This window comes from Labrus bergylta, chromosome 5 (assembly GCF_963930695.1).
Source record: "Labrus bergylta chromosome 5, fLabBer1.1, whole genome shotgun sequence".
NCBI lineage: Eukaryota > Metazoa > Chordata > Actinopteri > Labriformes > Labridae > Labrus > Labrus bergylta.
In genome coordinates, this window is record NC_089199.1 from 25921491 (window position 1) to 25940831 (window position 19341).

The 19341-nt window shown below is 40.7% G+C and overlaps 1 protein-coding gene across 7 annotated transcripts in view; it reads left to right on the plus strand.

Moving 5' to 3' along the window:
• chl1b (cell adhesion molecule L1-like b) overlaps positions 1-19341 on the plus strand; it is a 59712-nt gene that overhangs the window by 33714 nt on the left and 6657 nt on the right. For 3 of the 7 annotated variants that reach the window (XM_065955312.1, XM_065955318.1, XM_065955313.1), the window contains exons 2-26: positions 175-364; positions 1500-1517; positions 2370-2478; positions 2680-2870; positions 3457-3579; positions 3808-3978; positions 4183-4209; positions 4327-4441; positions 4614-4798; positions 5718-5849; positions 6395-6535; positions 7466-7577; positions 7832-7998; positions 8078-8243; positions 8362-8486; positions 8756-8857; positions 9189-9386; positions 9584-9654; positions 10393-10615; positions 11324-11439; positions 11695-11899; positions 12030-12152; positions 16268-16447; positions 17564-17593; positions 18450-18521. In XM_065955312.1, coding sequence (XP_065811384.1) covers positions 265-364; positions 1500-1517; positions 2370-2478; positions 2680-2870; positions 3457-3579; positions 3808-3978; positions 4183-4209; positions 4327-4441; positions 4614-4798; positions 5718-5849; positions 6395-6535; positions 7466-7577; positions 7832-7998; positions 8078-8243; positions 8362-8486; positions 8756-8857; positions 9189-9386; positions 9584-9654; positions 10393-10615; positions 11324-11439; positions 11695-11899; positions 12030-12152; positions 16268-16447; positions 17564-17593; positions 18450-18521 — 3202 coding nt within the window. In that variant the 5' untranslated portion in view covers positions 175-264. The remainder of the gene's footprint in view (positions 1-174; positions 365-1499; positions 1518-2369; positions 2479-2679; positions 2871-3456; positions 3580-3807; positions 3979-4182; positions 4210-4326; positions 4442-4613; positions 4799-5717; positions 5850-6394; positions 6536-7465; positions 7578-7831; positions 7999-8077; positions 8244-8361; positions 8487-8755; positions 8858-9188; positions 9387-9583; positions 9655-10392; positions 10616-11323; positions 11440-11694; positions 11900-12029; positions 12153-16267; positions 16448-17563; positions 17594-18449; positions 18522-19341) is intronic. The other 4 variants (XM_065955316.1, XM_065955315.1, XM_020632707.2 and 1 more) reach the window with 4 other exon arrangements.

Genomic DNA, 19341 nt, shown 5'->3' on the forward strand with positions numbered 1-19341 from the left:
TATGCGCGGTGTGCCTGGTTATGCCTGGATGAGCAGAGAGCAGCCGGGGCTCCCAGTCACGGGGGATTTGTTGTGTTTGGGGTTTGCCTTTCTGTCTGTCTGTCTGTCTGTCTGTCTGTCTGTCTGTGCGTGGGTGGATTCATGGGGCCTTCTCCGTCTGTGCTTCCTTCACAGGTACCGCATCTTTAGTGCGCCAGAGAAATGAACTGAGACTGGGGAGGGACCACTCGTTTCCTGAGGAATTCCAAGATTTACTGTGAAACCATGAGGTTGCAGAGTAGCCTAGGATGTGTCCCTGTCCTGTGCTTGATCACCTGTCTTTGTGCCTTCTACAAGACTGCAGCCATTGACATTCCACTGGAAGGTGAGTGGAGACTTGGTCCACATTTTGTTCCAATGACAGCTGGGGTTAACGTGAATGGACTTCCAAATCAAAAGGCAAAAACCTATTCTCTGAACTGCTTTGACACACTGCCAGTGGTTTCATGTCGTCACGTAAAATGAATGATCAAAAACAATGGGACAGCAAGTCTCAACCATGTATGTTTCTTTAAAACTAGAGGAGAAATGTATAATATGTAAGCGTCTAGGGAGTTTGAACCTCCACTTATGTGTTGAAAAGTGTGCCACCACACCGTCATGGTTGTATAGAAACTGGATTTCATGATTTAAGTTAAAAGTGCGCTAGTTTAATTGTTTTTATAACTAACGAGACGTAAAATAAGATAATTAAATGTTTAAAAGGTTTCATTAATGTGAAAAAATGGGTCAATGATAATGTTTTCACTATATTTTACTTCTTTATTAAAATAGGTTGTGATTAATGATGAATTGTGCTCTATTTACATTGCTGTTTGAAGCTTTGAATTAGAATTAGACTAAACAGACACTCAACTTTGATGAAACATCATTAGAAGCTACTTCAGGGCGGTCATTAATGAAGCAAAAATAACAGAGTTACACGAAACCTTAATGTATAGAGTCTTTGAATTGTTAATGCTCACCTACAAGGACCTTGTACTCGGTTAAACTTGAAGTGCCTTTTTATCTGACAGATAGGGTTGAATAATTTAGAAGTGAATAAATCTCACAAGGGGAGAACTGTTACAATCATCAAGCATTCTGTGAATGGAATAAATTTACAGCTATTATCTTGTTTGTATCTGAATTGTTGTTTCTTTTGTCTTGGATCTGCGTGTATCCCAGTTTCCTTGGAAACTCATATCAAACCTCTAAATTATTCAGAAAAAAAGAAAAAATCTCTAAAGGGCTTGATAAAAAAAACAAAAAAACACTTCAAAGTGGTTTTGTTAAAAGGCAGAAACATGTTGGTCTCCAGATGTCAGAATATCCTTATAATTCCGTTTTCTGTTTTGCATATCTCATGTGTGTTTAAAAGGGTTTACTTTAAGAATGCTTGCGACATGAAGGAATTATTCCCTAACAGCTGACTTTTTTTTTGTTTTGTTTACTTTCCCTCGCTTCCGTGGATTTTGTAGTTTTAGGTCATGTAAACAGTAAGTTCCCTGTGACACACTGTAGCTGGTATTAGTGACATCCTCAGTTCTTTCCTGTTAATCTCTTGGCTCACTGTTGAGCAAAGCAGCAGCTTTACTACAGCCATATGTGTTGGCTCTGAGCCTCATGTGTCATCACTTACCAACGCATGATCATGACATTTCCCATTGTCCTTTACATTTGGTCACTCAGTCCCATTAATACTCAGCCTGTTGTGTATGTTTCCATGTGCAGCACATTCCACAACTCTGTTATCATTTATCATTTTTATCATCAAGTTATACAAAGTCGAATAAGAGAGTTGTATGCCAAAAATGAAAATGTACTGTAGTAAGTGATCATTTAAATCAAATCATCAAATGTCTAAGTTATCAAAATGAAACTTATTGAAAACATTTATGACAAATAATGTTTTGGGATAGAACTCTCCATACCATCCTAACATCATGGGTCAGTGGTTCTGAATCTGAGTTAACTCTTGAATTATTCCTAGATTGTTATTTAGTAGTCATACGATTATATTGGGGGTTTAAAAGAAAAAAAAACATATTTTAGCCATAATTTTGGCTTTTTTTCTTATGAGATACTGGACCCTTTTACAAATGCAGGCTACTTTAAACAAAAATCAAACAATACTGGAAATAAAAGTCTGTGTTGTGTTGTAATGCTCACAGGTTTGTTCTTTCAGCCATGTAAAGGGTCACAGTAGACATAGCCGTGCTTGGTCACTGGCCAAACAGGTTGTGAACCACTGACTCGGCATCCCGTTGAGCATTAGATACTTTTGAATGATGAGGCCTTTGTTGATTCTCACATTCTCATGCCTGTTTGTGTGTTTGTTTGTTGCCCAGTTGAGCAGCTGCCCACCATCACAGCCCAGTCGCCGAGCTCTCTCATCGCCTTCCCTTTTGACGAGAGCTTCCCCATGACGTGTGAAGCCAAAGGGAATCCCGAGCCAGAGTGAGTACTGAGCCTCGCATTTCCTCAGATGGAAGGATGAGAGGACTGTTAGCAGCCAGACAGACGCCAGTAACAAACAACTGCTACGTTCACATCAACACGTTGCAATTGGGTGTACTTGTGTGGACCTTTGGTTTAAAGGAGCATGCTGTAGCCTTAGCTGAAAGATTTCACATTTCACCACTGGCTTCCTTTATGTAGATTCAAATGGACGAAGAATGGCCAGGAATTCGACCCCTCGCTAGACCCCCGGCTGATGAAAGAGGAGAGTTCTGGGACCTTTGTGATACCCAATAATGGAAACCTTACAGAGTACCAGGGAACCTATCGCTGTTACGCCTCAAACAAACTGGGGACGGCCATATCGAAGGAGATTGAGTTCATTGTGCCCCGTGAGTATCATACGTCTGTGAGTTTGTGTATGTGTGTGTGTGTGGTGCTCTGTTACAGTCCTTTCAGACTGATTCAGGACCAGCAGTCCTGTATAATGACTGCACCTCTCCATTGTGAGCTATTCATTGTATTGGACGTGGCAGAAAGTCACTGAGGCTCCTAAGCACCCCCGCCCTTACAGCATTTCATCCGTACCTCTGTATTGAAGAAAGCATCGACTGCATCTGGCCTCTCCATCATTTCATTTGCTTTATTTTTCATTTTGCTCTCAAGCACAAGTACATCAATTCCCAAAGAAAATACTGACTTTATTTGGCAAGGTTTCAACCACTCAGCTCCAATGGCAACAACACAAATAGTTGTAATGTGTGTTTTTTGTTTCTACAGGGCTTGAACTGAAAAAAATAAAATAAAATCAACAGAATCTACTGAATGATCCAGAGCTCAGTCAACACCAACTTGCCACCCATTAATTTCAAGAATAATAATACTGCCATCTTCTGGAGTGGAGGAGAACTGAAGAATATTCATTCATGTATTATATCCGGTTTCATTTCATCACTGTGCGTTCTGTCCTTCTTCTAGATGTTCCAAAGTTTCCTAAAGAGACCCTCGATCCTGTAGAGGTGGAGGAAGGCCAGCCCTTTACTTTAAAATGTGACCCACCTAAAGGGATACCTCCCCTGCAGATCTACTGGATGACTATCAGTAAGTGAAACCAATATTTGAAAAGTGCAATTTTCAAAAACACAGATTTGGGATTTCTTTCAGTTATCAATCTGTTCTTCATATGCTATATATTGCATTTAGGTCCATGTAGCAAATGTTTCATTTAAATTAAAATAGAGGTTTAGTCTGAACTGTCTTGGTTCAGGAAAAATGTTGATAAAAAAACAGATTGAAATCTGGATGAACTCAGTGTCTTTCTGTGCTCAGGTCTTCAGCATATCGAGCAGGACGAGAGGGTGTCGATGGGCTTAAACGGGGACCTTTACTTCTCTCACGCGGTGGAGAAGGACAGCAGAAAAGACTACTGCTGCTTCGCCGCATTCCCAAGAATAAGAACAATCGTTCAGAAGAACGCCATGTCTGTCATCGTTAAGACAAGTAGGTTTTCACTATATTTGTAATGTCTCTTGATACTCATGTTCATATTTACACGTCAAAAGCCGCCCAGCCGTCATGGTGTCCTCTTTAAGTGCGTCCCCTTGATTTGATGTTGTGATTATGATCTTAAACGTTTGTCATTTTGATTTCACGCCGTCCTCATGTTTCATGCATTTTGTTTTGTCTGATCCACCTCCATTTCAGATAAAAGTGTCATTAGTCCTGAAACTGGTAAGTGTGAATCCTTTAGAGTGAAACACCATTGTGCTGTGCCTCATCCTTAAATAGCTGTGTGCATAAGGCTACAACTGTGATCAAACTGTCTATTCCTCTGCTGTTCCTCCTTAGCTAATGCCATCCCTCAGAGGAGACCTTCTCTTATGTTGCCCTCTGGTGGTGGTAGATCAGAGGTACAGCTCGTCAAAGGCGAGGACTTGAAACTGGAGTGCATTGCTGAGGGAGTGTGAGTAATGCTGCCTATTTATCGTCTTGAGTTTCTGACACATTTTGACACTTTTTTGTCCTAAAGCAAACCATGACAAAAATGTTTTAATGATGTTTATGTAAACAGATTTGCCTTTGAATTTAATGAGTTAACTGCAAATAATAATGTAATATTTAACTCTTTGTTCCAGTCCGACTCCACAGGTTGAGTGGGTGAAGATGGGTTCAAAGCAACTCCCCATCAAAGCAAAACTGGAGAATCATGGGAAATTGCTTACTGTCCAACGCGTTGAACTGGAAGACAGCGGGAAGTACATGTGCAAGGCAAAGAACACACATGGGGAAGCTGTTCATTACTTCACAGTGACAGTGGAGGGTAATTTCAGCATGTTTTGAATTAACTGGGATGTCATTAATGTCTTACAATCATTTTTATAGTTGTCATTTGTAACAGACTGATCCGTTACGGTTTCTTTTTCTGTTAAACGCCTTTATGCTTTTAAGCATAGACTATACAGACAGCAGGATAAGTCACAGCAGTGTTCTTTGAGTCTTAATTTGAAACAGTACAAAGTTTACTTTCAAAAAAATGATACTCCATTGCAGGTGAAAGGAATACTTTGAGACATGCAGTATCTTCATATAGGCTAATGAATACAACAGTGTGAAAAATAATGAAAGAAATAAAACAGTAACAATTTTCACTCAATAAAAAGCACAATCTGACAGATAGTTTTTTTTATTTTATTGTTACTAATATTGAAACAGTAAAACAGCTTTTCATTTAAAGCTGCTGGAGTCGGGGGGGGGGGTTGGTTTGAGCTGTCAACAGCATGAACTAGTTTCTGTAGGACAGAAGTTCCTAACCTTCAAGGTAACTTGATATAAACCTAAAGGTTCACAAAATGAACTTCATTTTTCAAAGTCAAAGTATTTAATACATATTTTGCATTCATGACAGAAGCCAACTGTCATGAATGTGTTCAATCAGGATTAGCTTTAATGGCGGGGCAGTTAAAATAGCTTGTAAAGTAATGGATTTTTTAACCCCTTTGAATCCGACCAGGCTTTTAAAGAACACATTTAATAGGGTAAGAGGGTAAATGTCACTCCTCTACAGGGATTTTGGTGAGACATTAACCAGCAGAAATGCCTGCATGCAGCCTGTACAGGAGCCTTCTATTGAATAATGTTTGTAATTACTGTCATTGTTTCAATTCTCTTTAAATCTTTAATGTATTCAGTTTATAGACACTTATCAGTTTGATAAAATAATGACGACCGTGTCTTTCCAGGGCCTCCGGAGTGGGTGTCTGAGCCTGAGAGTCAGCTCCGAATGATTGGCTCAGATGTGCTCATCAAGTGCTCGGCCAGTGGGACTCCTCTGCCGACTGTAATATGGAGGGTGAACGGTGTACCTCTCCAGGGTCAGTGTTAGAACAGCCTTTCATGATACTCTCTCCCTGCTATACTTTTAAAGCCTAGTCCAGATCACTGAGCTATTTTGAGTAAACACAAAGTCTTGGTTTTATTGCGTTCCTTCTATAATATGACATGAAGGGTTTTAAACATGGATGGAGAGGCAGTCGTTTTCAGTTCTCAGCGGATTGTGAAGCTGCTGTAAAATGCACCGAGCTCCTGAGCTGTCAACCAACTCTGATTATCTTTGAGTTGAATTCCATCTTGTGGGGCACCGATGGGGTATCTAATAAAGAGGAAACGGACCATGTCTTATGGTTACACTCAGGGAAAATTGTGAAGGTGCATACAGCATACTTGTACCGTACAGCTATATGGTAGACGCCCAGATGTTGAAAGCACATCATACATAAGTAGCAGTGGATTCTTTCTCGTTTTGAACACTTTTATACAAACATGCATAGCAGCTGAAGATTAGATATAAAGAATCTAAATTCAGTGTTTGCACCACAAACAGAACATTTCCATTAATTGTGTCTCTGCTCTGTTACAGATGTTCCTGCTGCCAACAGGAAGGTGTTAGACGACACCATAGTTTTACATAACGCCAAAGCGTCTGACAGTGCAGTCTATCAGTGTGAGGTGTCCAATAGACATGGAACCCTTCTGTCAAATGCAAACATCATGATTATGAGTGAGTAGTACAGCTTTTACTTTACACTTTTTTCCAGTTCTACTTTGTTGTTCTCTCAAATCCATAATAACAAAATGTCACAACAATCAAAAGGTTTGTAATAAAAAAAGATGTTTTAGTCTGCCAAGTGAGTCATTTGATGACTGCTAATTGATGTGTCAAGCTTGAGAGCTATCGCTGATGTCTGCATATGCCCACAAAGCGAAGGGGAGCCCAGGGAAGCAGGGCTCTCTGCAAGCTGTATTCCTTTATTCAGACAAGCACATCTGCCTGTGGAGCAACCAGCCCTGTTCCCTGGTATTTATATGCTAACACATTCCTCCTAAATTCCATACTGATTTCAGGGCCACAAGACGAACATGTGCTGCTTTACAAGTGCCGATAAAAATGAAAAGGACGGGATGTTGCTTTCCATTGCTCTGCACAAAAGTGGGTAGATTGATCTCAGTGACACAGGAGTTAATAAAGCTGGATGAGCTCTGAATGCTAAGTCCCAACTGGTCGTGTTGACAATTAGGAGAGACAGACCATTTTTAATGAGAAGCTTTGGTTAACTCCGATAAGGTACAGGCACACAAATAACTCCATTGTTTTCTTCTTTGATTTCATTTTCACGTTGACACATTTGTGACAACCTGACAGCTGAATCCTGTTTTAACAAAAAAAAAAAACAAGGAGCCTACAGTTAATGCCCAGAGAAGCCAGCAGTGTTGTTTGCTTCTTGAAGCCACGATTATCTCTTTTGTTGTATTCCTGTTTAAATGGTTCCATAAATGTTAAATTGCAATCTTTCTCAATTTTTGTTTCAACTTCCAACCATCACTGAGCGCACACTACGGCTACATGGTTATATCTGTATAAGGGAGTTTTTTTTTTTTTCTTCTTACAAATGTTGATTCATGATTATGTTCTGTTGCACGGCCTTTACAGATGTGCGCCCAGTGATTTTGACTAAGGAGGGGGAGGATTACTCTGCTGTGGAGGGGAAGGGAGCGATGATGCACTGCAAGGTCTTCAGCTCTCCTCCCTCTTCTATCACTTGGTAAGGGTGCAGGTTGTGTTAGTCTCCCAGACACCAGCAGAGAGCAGTAGACTTCAACTGGTCTATGCATACAGGACAGCTCTATCAAATGTACTTCTTTATGGATGTTCTGCAGTTTCTTTATTACACAATCAAAGTAACCCAAGCACTAAAAAACGTTTTACCACTGTCTTTATAAACTATTTAAATTGCTCTATTCTTCATATTTAAATTGGCCTGAGTGAACAACGTGGTTTTTTTTTAATGTTTTGCAGGAGTAAAGATGAGTCCTCTGAGTCATTGGAGGGACCAAGGTTTGCTGTTCATGACAATGGGTCCCTGGAGATCCTCAGTGTGGAGAAAGAAGACAATGGGCAATACACATGTGTCGCCAAAAACACAGAGGGGTTGTCGGCCGTAGAAGCCATGCTTTATGTGAAAGGTAAACAGTTGGTTGTAAAAGTTTTTTTCAATGGCTCCCAGTCCTTGAAATATAACTAATATGCTTGTGCCTCTGGAAGATCCCACAAGAATAGTCGTGCCCCCAGTGGACCTGCAGATCTTAATAGGAACCACGGCCCAGCTCTCATGCCTGGCAGAGTACGACAAGTCCTTCAGCAACGACTTTGAGCTCCTGTGGGAAAAAGATGATATGGAGATAGCCCTCAACTACACCGAGAGCTCAAGGTAGGATACTGAGTTGAACAAAAAAAAAAAAAGCATTTCAGAATGAATCCCAGCTGGAAAATCGTTTTACTTTTCAATTGAATAAATCAATAATGTGTCTCCTTCTTTCTGTTAACAGATACTTTGTGGAGGATGGTATTCTCCAGATTATCAATGTAAGCCACATGGACAAGGGCGTGTACACATGTGTGGCAAGAACTCCTGTGGACCAGCAGACAGCCTCAGCGCTCCTCACTGTTCTAGGTAAGACAATATATGAACAGTGTGTGCACAACTGAATGCACGACACCTCCGTAACAGTCAATATGTCAGAGAGCAGAAAGCCAAACGTGGGCATGCAAGTCTGTCAGTAGTTGCAGCCAGTGCAGCGTGTTCCACATCCTTTGGCATTGGTGATTTGACTGTAACTCTACATCTGTTCTCTTGACCTTTTTTTTTTTTTTTTTTTTTTGCCGCGCAGCTTTTTTGTGTCAATGATTTCGCACAGCAACATTGTTGTGATGGTTTTTCAGATGTCCCCGATGCACCTGAGTACTTGGTACTATCTGAACACAAGAGCAAAAGTGTGAAACTGAAATGGATCCCTGGAGACGATCACAACAGCTCAACAACAGGTAAGTGGAGCATCTGTGTGAGCAGCTGTCAGAACATACAGTGCCGCACGTAATGAATCAGGGTTTTCTTGCAGTGAGAATTATTTGTATGACATACATATTCTTTGGCTTCACTGTGCAAGTACATAGATCTGTTTGATACCACCTTGTACAATCTAAATCTATTATTGATTCTTCCAAGCATGAATTATGATTAGTCTCCCTCTCGGTTTACAAGCCAAAAGCAGGGTTTAAGGAGTGTTCTGCACAGCTGGTGGTTAGATAAGCAATCCTTTGGCAAGAGCAATAACAGTGAGGGGCCGCTCTTGATTGTCTTTCTGCCTGTCAACAGAATTTATTATCGAGTACGAAGAAAGCCAGTGGGAGCCAGGTAACTGGAAGGAGCTGCTCCGAGTACCTGGGAACCACAACTCGGCCATCCTCAAACTTCACGGCCATGTCGACTACCGCTTCCGTGTGTCTGGTGTTAATGCTGTGGGGAGGGGTCTTCCAAGCAAGCTCACAGAGAGATACAAAACCCCCGCAGCAGGTCCGAAGATCTTCCTCTGTCATTGTTTGTTGTAGTCTTTTTTTTTTTGACACGGTCCTCCAGGCTACTTGAGCTTCTAACAGTGCTACTGTGTAAACTACAAAGCACCTGCGCAAAAATCTGCCCTCTTGTATGCCTCTTCCACGATTTCCTCCTCTAACAACACCCACAAAATCTATACTCTTTCTTTTCTGCAGCTCCTGACAAGAACCCTGAAAATATCAAAATCGAAGGTCATTTACCACATGAAATGGATATCAACTGGGAGGTAAGAAATTGAATTTGGACCTTTATTATCCCCTCAAAGCAATTCTGCAATGTCGGCTACCTTTACCTTTTGTGAATTATTACAATAGGCAGATGTGGAAGCTCTCAAAGAGTCCAGAGATGACGTTTTTATGAATCTTTCATAGGCAATTACAATTTGGGAATTAAAGAAAAAGGCCATTCATTTCATACGCTGGCTCAGATCTTAAGATTTCATTTTCTGGGATCACTGTGAGTCCCATTGAACTGCTATTTTCCTTTGATTAGAAAGAGAAAGGGGAGCTAAAGAAGGACATTTTTCTTTCAACACATACAGTAATACATTCTGCTTCATTGTAGAAAGATAAATCTCTCCTTCACTTATTAACCGGTCGCCCTGTCATGGCAGCAGAGGTCCTTGAATGCTGGATTCATGAGCTTTCCAAGTGCTAATGATTAGCCTTTGTGAATAATGGCGTCTTGTTCGACTTCCCATGGTCTCACTTCTTTGAGAAGACGTATCTTTTCATCTGTGATGTTTTAGCAAGCTCTATCTCAAAGAAAAGCCGTGCTGCTAGACCAAGTCAATTGTTCCATTGTTTTATTAGACGGTGGAATAAAACACTGCCAGTGAACAACCACAGTTCACTGGGTTTGCTTTTCATTTTTATCCCATAGAGTCAGCGACAAGTGTCTTATGTAACTTTGAGTGTCTCGATGAAACTATTCAAACCCTTGTGGTTTTCTTTCCATTATACAGCCCTTGTTACCCATTGAGCACAATGGTCCTGGTCTGGAGTATAAAGTGAGTTACAGGAGACAGGATGTGGAGGAGGACTGGAAGGAACACATGGGGAAGAGACACTCTTTTGTGGTGAAGAACACTCCAACCTTTGTGCCTTATGAGATCAAGATCCAAGCAAGGAACCACCAGGGCTGGGGCCCTGAACCCAAGATAGTGACTGGCTACTCAGGAGAGGACTGTGAGTAGTGATCTTTTTTTTTTTTTTTTTTACCTCATGTTGTCATATTTAAAATGTACTTGTTCATCATTTTGTATTTACTAGCGACAGACCAAACAAACTAAGTGAAGAACCCGGCTGAGAATTACCAGCAGGAGATTTGTAGGTATCAAAAACTCAACTCACCTCACTCTGCCAATTGGCTCAGACTGAGTGAAAAGGTGCCTGTGCAGCTTTAGGATATATGTGATTCTGTTTTTTAAGAACAATATTATTTCAATAAAATTTAACTTTGACTGAGTTTTACCACTTTGCACTTAATGCATTGAAAGAGCAGCAAAGCTTTCCAAGAAAAAGCAGTCTGTGAATTAGTTCATTTTATTTCCTGTGTTTAGCTTTCTTCTGGACTTGCCCTCAGGAACTCTCCTCAGGTCATGACTCTTCCCCTAATTGTGTCCTCACTCAAATGTGCTGTCATCAAAGGCAATATTTCCCCTTAGCTTAATTCTCAGTTAGCTGGTGTAACTGTAAGTAGAACCCATTTTTTTAAAATCCCTAGTAGGTGTTCCTGTGAAGAGGTGATCAATAAATGTTGGTAGTTAGCTAGTATGTTACATATCCTGTCTCTTGTTCATTTCTCTTCAGATTTCTCTTTAATAACTAATAACCGGAGTTGTTTTCAGGATATCTTAAACTGAGTTCTCTTCATTCCAATGTTTGCATTTGCAGTTCCATCTGCGGCACCTGAAGATGTAGCTGTGGAGGTGATGAACAGCTCTGTGGTCAAGGTTAGCTGGACGCGTGTACACAAGGACAAGTTGCATGGACATCTGGGCGGCTACAGGGTAATACTTCAAAAAAAGACCTTTGTTTTTAGATGCAGCTTTAAAGGATTGGCCCTGACCTTGCTCTCAACATTTGCCCCCCTTAACTCCGCCATGTCTCCTTTACTTGGCCAGCTCATTGTTTCCCTGCGCAGACTTGCAAACACAATTGCTCATCCAGCGTCGTCTGACACATATGCATAAGTGTGATGCGCAATGTAAGCTGTTTTGTCACTGCGTCTCATGGTGTCTCTTCGTCTCTCTTCCCTGGTGAAGGTAAACTGGTGGCGTTTGCGCAGTCTGGTGGACTCAAAGAAAAGCCATGGAGAAAAACAAACACTGACAGTCCCCGGGGACCGCAACCATGCTGCGGTACCGGGACTGATGCCCTTCTCTGAGTACAGCCTCATCGTCATGACCTTCAATGGGCGGGGTAACGGCCCGGGCAGCCATCCCGTCAACTTCAAAACCCCAGAGGGAGGTAAGATTGTGGAAAAACAGCATGGAGTGTATTGATTCACAACAACTGAAAAGAAAATCTAATAATAGAAGAGGAAAGAGGGTTGAAGAAGTGGACAATTGACTGTGTATTACCTTCTTGTCTCCAACAGTCCCTGAGAAAAATCCTGTTTTCAGGGTGACGGATGTACAAAAGCACAGTGTCTCTCTGGACTGGGCGCCGCCAGTGGAGCCTAATGGAATTCTCACCGGGTACCTCCTTGAGTATCAGCTCAGTATGTATCCCTCAAGATTAACGTAACAGACTCAGATAAAATGGTGATGACTCTGTGTTTCCCTTTCCTTTATTTTTTTTTATTCCTAGTCTTTACTTCCCACAGTTCCTTTTTTTTTGATCCTCGGTACAATAATTGGGATATAAAAATCCCAAAGTTACAGTTTAGTTACAGCAAGACGACTTAGTCCTATTAACTTCCTCTTGAGTCTACTCTGTACTGAGATGGTCACCCTCTCCTTGGATTAAGTTTCAAATGTATTTTTATCTTCACAAGCCGGTTTCACTGGAGCCATTTGACATGTGCATCTTTAATTTATAAATTAATAAATACATTTCTTTGGTTGATTGTCTGTTGTTATGCATATATGTTATCTTTTAAATCTGAAGAAGCGTTATTGTGCTGATGCCTGCAGGAAATTCTCAAAAAAAAAGCTGAATTAGAGTTTTTAATTATTTTTTTATTTTGCATTGTATTGTATTGATACAGACAAGTACGTACAGCAAATGAGTTTATTGGTAGAAGACCAGAGGAGGATCTTTGGCCTGCTTGTGTTTGTCTGACCCATGATCCTCAGAAAGGATAAGAGAATCATTCTGCTGGGCTAATAGGGCTGAGGTCAGAGTGTGTGTATAGGAAACATGTCAGGGTTATGTCTGCTTGCCTATGTGTCACGATCATGGCTTGGCCAGTGCTGACCAAGGCCAATGTGTCACAGTCTGTTAAGGTTCAGTTTTACTGACCCCATCCTGTCTCCAATATAGCTCACAGTGCCATTACTGAACACATCCCACGTATGCAACCACTTTCCTGTCCTTAAACAAAAGTCACAACAAAGCTCATGACTAACTTCTAACAACATCTTAGTGCTGCATTTCCCACTGAATTGAGTTTGAGTTGGCAGCCGCACAAGAAAGCCAAGTGTCACAAAGTATTTCAAGAGAGGACATTTTCATTGTGCCAAAGTAATAAAGCTGATGGACTCTTAAAGTGTGCCTTTTTTTAAAAAAGTCTTTAAGAAGGAAGTCATGTGTGAAATGTGGTGCATAATGTAGCCAGCTGTCAGTGTATCATCAATGACACGAGTGAAATCTGAAGCTGCACAGCAGCTGTTGAAGGTCTACGCTGATATGCAAAGTAGCCTTTAATAGTGCCACACCTCGCAGGCTTTACAGGAAGGCCTATTGTCACATTGTTTTACACACTGGACATGCAGGAATACCAGGATGTTTACTAAGCTGCATTGATGCTTTTCTTTTTCACATTTTCTATGTGAAACATGGATCACATTGTATGAAGTTGTTACCTAACATATCTGTGAGTGAATTAGTATTCTGGACTGTTTATAGATATGGAGGAATACCTATGATAGATTTCAATATGTTAAAGGTATTTCCCTCTGTAGTGATGATACGATGCTGAGTCCTTTGTTTGTTGAGAAAACTAGTGAAACATATGTCACATATGTAGTTTATGTGTGGCTGTAAAGCTGTTCATATATACACTGCAAATGCTTTTAAATATCTCACTGTTTGAGGGATTTCTATCACCATTTTAGAGAAATTACATTTGGAGTAGAGTAATGAGCAGTGTTGGGCAAGTTACTTTAAAAAAGTAATTAGTTACAGTTACTAGTTACTTCTCCCAAAAAGTAACTAAAGTAGTTACTGAGTAACAAATTATAAAAGTAACTAGTTACTTTGGAAAGTAACTATTGTGTTACTTTCAAGTAAATTTTTAAATGCTCAAACGTGTCAAAGAATTTGGACCCCACCTCCACCCCTCTTTAACAGAACTTAAAATACATGTGCATGTTCAATTATTTATGATAAATCTGAATATTATAATGAAATGGACACTTAATACAATCAATAATTAACAGAAACAGTGTACACAAATCTAAACTATTTTAATGTTGCTGTGGGACAAAGTGAGACTAGCCTCTAATCAAATGTCATGTATTATTGTAGATATTATAATTACTATGTTTATATAGTGGATCCGTAAAAATGACATAATAGATGTTTTGTCTGCTGTGGTAGACAAATATTCAAATTTCTCAAATGTCTGTTTGAGCTCGACATTCATTTGAGCATGTTGGGCGTCTATATAGTTCGCGAACATCTTTCTACATGGCAGGCCGACCCCTGCTCTGACCGGTATTTTGGCAACTAGTGCTCTGAATGACTCCGACTCAACCATCGATAATGGCAGCATATCCTCCACAACATACCTGGCTACCAGTTTGTTTAGCTCGGCCTGAGACAAAACGTGAGGTGGTGGTGGGGCCGTGAAATCAAGCTTCGGTTGCTTAGGTTTTGTGGCACTGTCTCCTTCTCCTTCGGGGGTCTTCTTGGCCACTAATTTCGTGGAAGCATGTAGCATTGAAAGATGTTTCAATAAGTTTGAATTGCTCGACACCGACGTGGAGAGGCTTTTGACTCCAGGGCATAATGTGCATTTCACGATTTCACTCGTTCCTTTAATTTCTTGGAAGGAAAAGTAATGGCTATACTTCCACTTAAAGAAGGCTACTGTTGGATGATTTGGGCCATTCCTGTTTCTCGTTGACTCACTTGTGTAGTTGTGTGTCTGACTATGCATGCTTTCGAATTTGTGTAAACAACACCCGCCCAACTCTACCTCTGATTGGCTCACCATGAAATTTTTACTCTACCTCAGCCAATCGTCATCATTTATGCGGTTGTCTCGTGTCCGCACTCACCAAAGAGGAAGAACAGTAAGAAATATCTTTGCCGCTCGGCTTAGAGATCTAGTTGGTCTGATGAAAAACAGCTTCAGTCATAGTAACGCACCACATTTTTTGGCAGTAACTGTAACGGCGTTATAATGATGGGAAGAGTAATCAATTAGATTACTCGTTACTGAAAAAAGTAACGCCGTTATTCCCATCACTGGTAATGAGCAGCTCTATGAAGTCTGCTCTTGAAATGTCTACACAAGTGACAGTTAAAAGACCTTTGCTTTCATCATTCTCTTTTTCTTCTCATTAGAGTCAGAATCATACTTTCAGGTTAGTCTGGGGTTCAAGTGTTGGCAGGCCTCAGCCTCTTTCACAAAACATAATGCCAACTATATTTCGCTCACCAAGGCTGTAGAAGATTTTGAAATATTGGTGTCTGAAATAAATGGAACAGCCAAAGTCTACAGGCTTCAGCCAGTTTTCCGGTTTAAAGCTTCTGAATAAGTGTGAATGTATCCTTCCAAAGTGTAGAAACATGACGCGAGTGGTCTTTTGTATTTTGCAGCTTTGACACCCTTGCATCATTTTTCCAAAAATGATCCCTTTTGTCCCAAAAGACAAAACAAAACTAAAAGAATATTGCAGTGAGTGATAACCATGTGTTGTGTCCGGGGACAAAGAAAAAAAAAAAACAGACAAATACATTCTTGTCATTGTTTCTGTTTTCTCCTACCGGAGTGAGTAGCACCTTTTTCACAGCAAAGGTCACCTGAGCGCCTGCTGTGTTTGTTTTTGTTCCAAAGAACTATAAATGCCACCTCCCTACCTACTGTGCTGCTTTACGTGGTGAAAAATAAGTTCACCATGTAGACTGAGGTGAATTTTCATTTTGAATTTGATGGACACAATCTGTTTGTCTGTTAATGCAAATAGCATTGCAAATTACTATTTGACTCTTTGTCAGGTGGCAAATGACAAAGAGTGTGGGCTATAGGTTGGGGCGGCTGTCGGCTAAAGTCAGTCACCTCTGAACTGGAAGGTCGAGGGTTCGATCCCCAGCTCCTGCAGCTACAGGATTTGTCTTAATAAGATTCCTTTATAATGATGGACACTTTACACAGCAGCCTCTGCCATCAGTGTGTGAATGTGTAGGTGTGACCTGCGGTGTAAAAGTGCTTTGAATTGTCAGTAGACTAGAAAAGTGCTTTACAAGGGTAAGTCAATTTAGTTACCATAAGTTAAATGTGAGTTTTTGGTAAGGAACAAGCACAACTTAATCACGGGTTTATTAGCAGCCTTTCTGCATGATATTTTTTCATACATATCTTATACGTATACACATATCAGTAAAATAAATCGCTGTTGACTGTTATATTAAGCCTTTGTTTCCTTTTTGATTTTTGAAATCTAGTCAATGAAACAGAGGAAGTGGGGCCACTGCAGACGGTAGACATCAGCAAACCGGACACCACCAAGTGGACTCTGCGCGACCTGGAGTCTGTGAGCAAGTACAAGTTTTACCTCCGCTCATGCACCACGGTGGGCTGCGGGCCTGTCGTCAGCGAGGAGGGCACTACCACGCTAGAGACGAGTGAGTAGAGAAACTGGATGTGCTGCATGTGAGCGCTGCGAGAACACCAGACGAGCAATGAGGTGCAGAATTGGCAGGCAAAATTCAGGCTTAGTCAAAATCGTTGACAGAGTCGTTTTACTGTAACGAAATGGATTTGAACTCGTGGACTATGATATATGCCTGGGCAGCCAAGCTTTTCATATCTCCATGTAAGTAATTTTTGTGGATAAACAATTTCATATGGATGTAGTCGAGGTTTTCATTTGTCACTGTCATGAGAGAGCAAGTGCTTATTGATTGGACAGAGAGCCTGAGCCATGAAACAATCACCTAAGAAAGAAAATTGCTTTGAGCAGAAGGGAAACTGGAGCTTTTGCAACTGAATGGTGTAATCATGAAAGAGTTGATGGGTAAGTAATCCTAATGAGCTTGCCTATAGTATGTTATCTTTTCTTTCAATTATACATTCTTCGCTGATGACTACGTGTCATACATCAGCTCACACTCGGCTTCAGACTTCAGGCGATGGTACGAATGATTAGAGGGAAATGAAACAGGAAACCATCCCTGGGACAGCTGAGTGTCAATAAAATAGACTGCAGCAACAGATACTATCAGCATAAATACATCCATGTTGCTTTTTCATACAAATGCACCTCCAATATATATAAAGCATGTCATTCAAGTTCCATCATGAAAAACAAAACAAAAGCACAACAGGTGTTGAACATGCGAGCGATTACTTTGTGTTTATTGGAAGAATTCTAACAATCACAGAAACTTAATTGGCACTTAGGGAGCATTTATGTGTTAGTTGAGCCATCATAATAATTACAGGGAGGTTTTTTTTTCATCCAATTACAATTCTGTGGAGAAATTACACGTGTGTTGGAGTGGGACTGATAAAATTGAACATTGAGGTTATTTAGTTGCAACTCTTCCCCTATGTGTGCATGTGTGAGTATTTATGTTAAGAGTCCTTTGCTGGCTGCTGCTTTCTGTTAAAACCTCACTTCAATGCACTGCTCTGAGCCTTACCTTGGATACCGTGTGGATTGTCAATGTGTATGTACTGTACATGTCTGCTTAGCAATGCTTTGCTTTTTTCTTTCTTTCTTTCTTTTTCCCCCCCAGCTTCCACTTTGGCTTCCACTGTTGGCCTCAGTATGTAGATCTGTCTGTGTGCACACTGTGGAACATCATACCAACACATAATACGTTCTCAAATTGCCCTGAAAACAGTTGATTCATTTAGTAAAAATGAACTGTGTGTTGGTATGACTTGTTTTACAGCGATGTTTATTTGTTTAGGTAGTGGATGGATGCATGCTTTTAGATTTAGAAATGTGGACAGATGTGGAATGCTAGAGGCCTGAATAAAGCATCAGGTTTTGAGACTGAAAGAGTTGGACAATTTTTATTTTGCCAGCGCAGAATTAAGCAGCTCCAAACACGCAGCTTCTCTCCGTAGGTAATTGACCTTGTCTGCTGTTTGCCCTTGCCATCAGTAGAGAGCACTCTGATGCCTCCTTTTATTAGAAAAAATGTCAACTTCTTCTTGAATAAAGTTAGTTGCTTCCTGTAGATAATGATTAATGTAATTATAAATTCATATTAATCTTGGCTCATTTGCGACTGTAAACCAATCTCTACATGTGTCTTAGCACCTTTAGCTTGAGAGCTAATTGACTAACTCAAGCAGAGGAAATAAATCATGCTAACGAGCCAAACACAGGAAGAACTTCATGCCACACATTAGCTCTTCTTCCTGTTAATGATGTGTCAATAAAAGAAAAACTTTTAAAAGAGAAGATCAAGTCACATATAAAATCACAATACTTCACCATGTGTATAATGTTTTTTTTTTTCTTCTAATTTAACACGATGTTTCATTGTAGACATGTAGACCTCCTAATTACTAACTTTAGAGATTAGCTAGAAATAGCGTGCTAACATTAGATTGCAGCACCCCCGGAGCACCATCCCAGATGATAATCAAAAGGTCTGTCTTTCTTTTCAGGCAAGTCAGCTTCCCCCTCACCTCCAAGCACTCCAAAGTCCCCAGTGACCAAATCCACTCGTTCCACCATAGGTAGAGCTGCAGCACATTCTGACACAACCTGCATCAAACCACAGAGACATCCAAACACCAAAATCAATCTGGAATTTATGAAACCAAATAAGTGTGTTTGTTTGGCCAAGGAGGTGAAGTTATGATCCCTGTACTTACTTTTTTTTTTTTCTGTTGGCTGCAAGTCAGTTGATAACGAAAACACAAAATACCCCCAGTAAAAAGGATGTTGTTTCCAGGGGAAACAAGGGCAGCAAAGCAAAGTAAACTGCTCTGTTTTATTGTCTGTTATGAGTCAGGTGTATACTGATTAAAAAACTGGTTTTAATTTCTCTGCTTCACCACAGGGAAATCTTGGTTACTAGATCTATATTCTGAGCGGTGTAGCTGTAGAGTGCAGTCACTTGAAGGGGACAAATATGTCTAATTGTCAATGATTGATTTGTTGGGCCCCGGTCCTCCCTGTACACGCCTGTGTATTGACCCAACAGTCACCTGACATTTCCATGTAATCTTCAGCTGGGTAAACAGCAACATCGCTCTGGGACAAGTGGGCAGAATCTGAGCTGTGAGAAAATAGTGTGCAGGAACATCCTCCTGGGCAATGCCTGGTAGGTGTGAGCTCACACTGGGAGGGTGATATTTACCGGACACTGAGATAAGTGGATAAGTGAAAGCTGCTGAGAGCTCCTATATCAGAATATTTTCCCAGCCTCTACTTATAAAGAAGCCTCCTGACTTTGAAGGGGCGTATACCAGGGCATCAGCTCCCTGCTGGGTGAGCAGCTGCTTCCTGCAGCATTTAATAGCAAGTCGAGGAGCACTGTGACAAACACAGCAG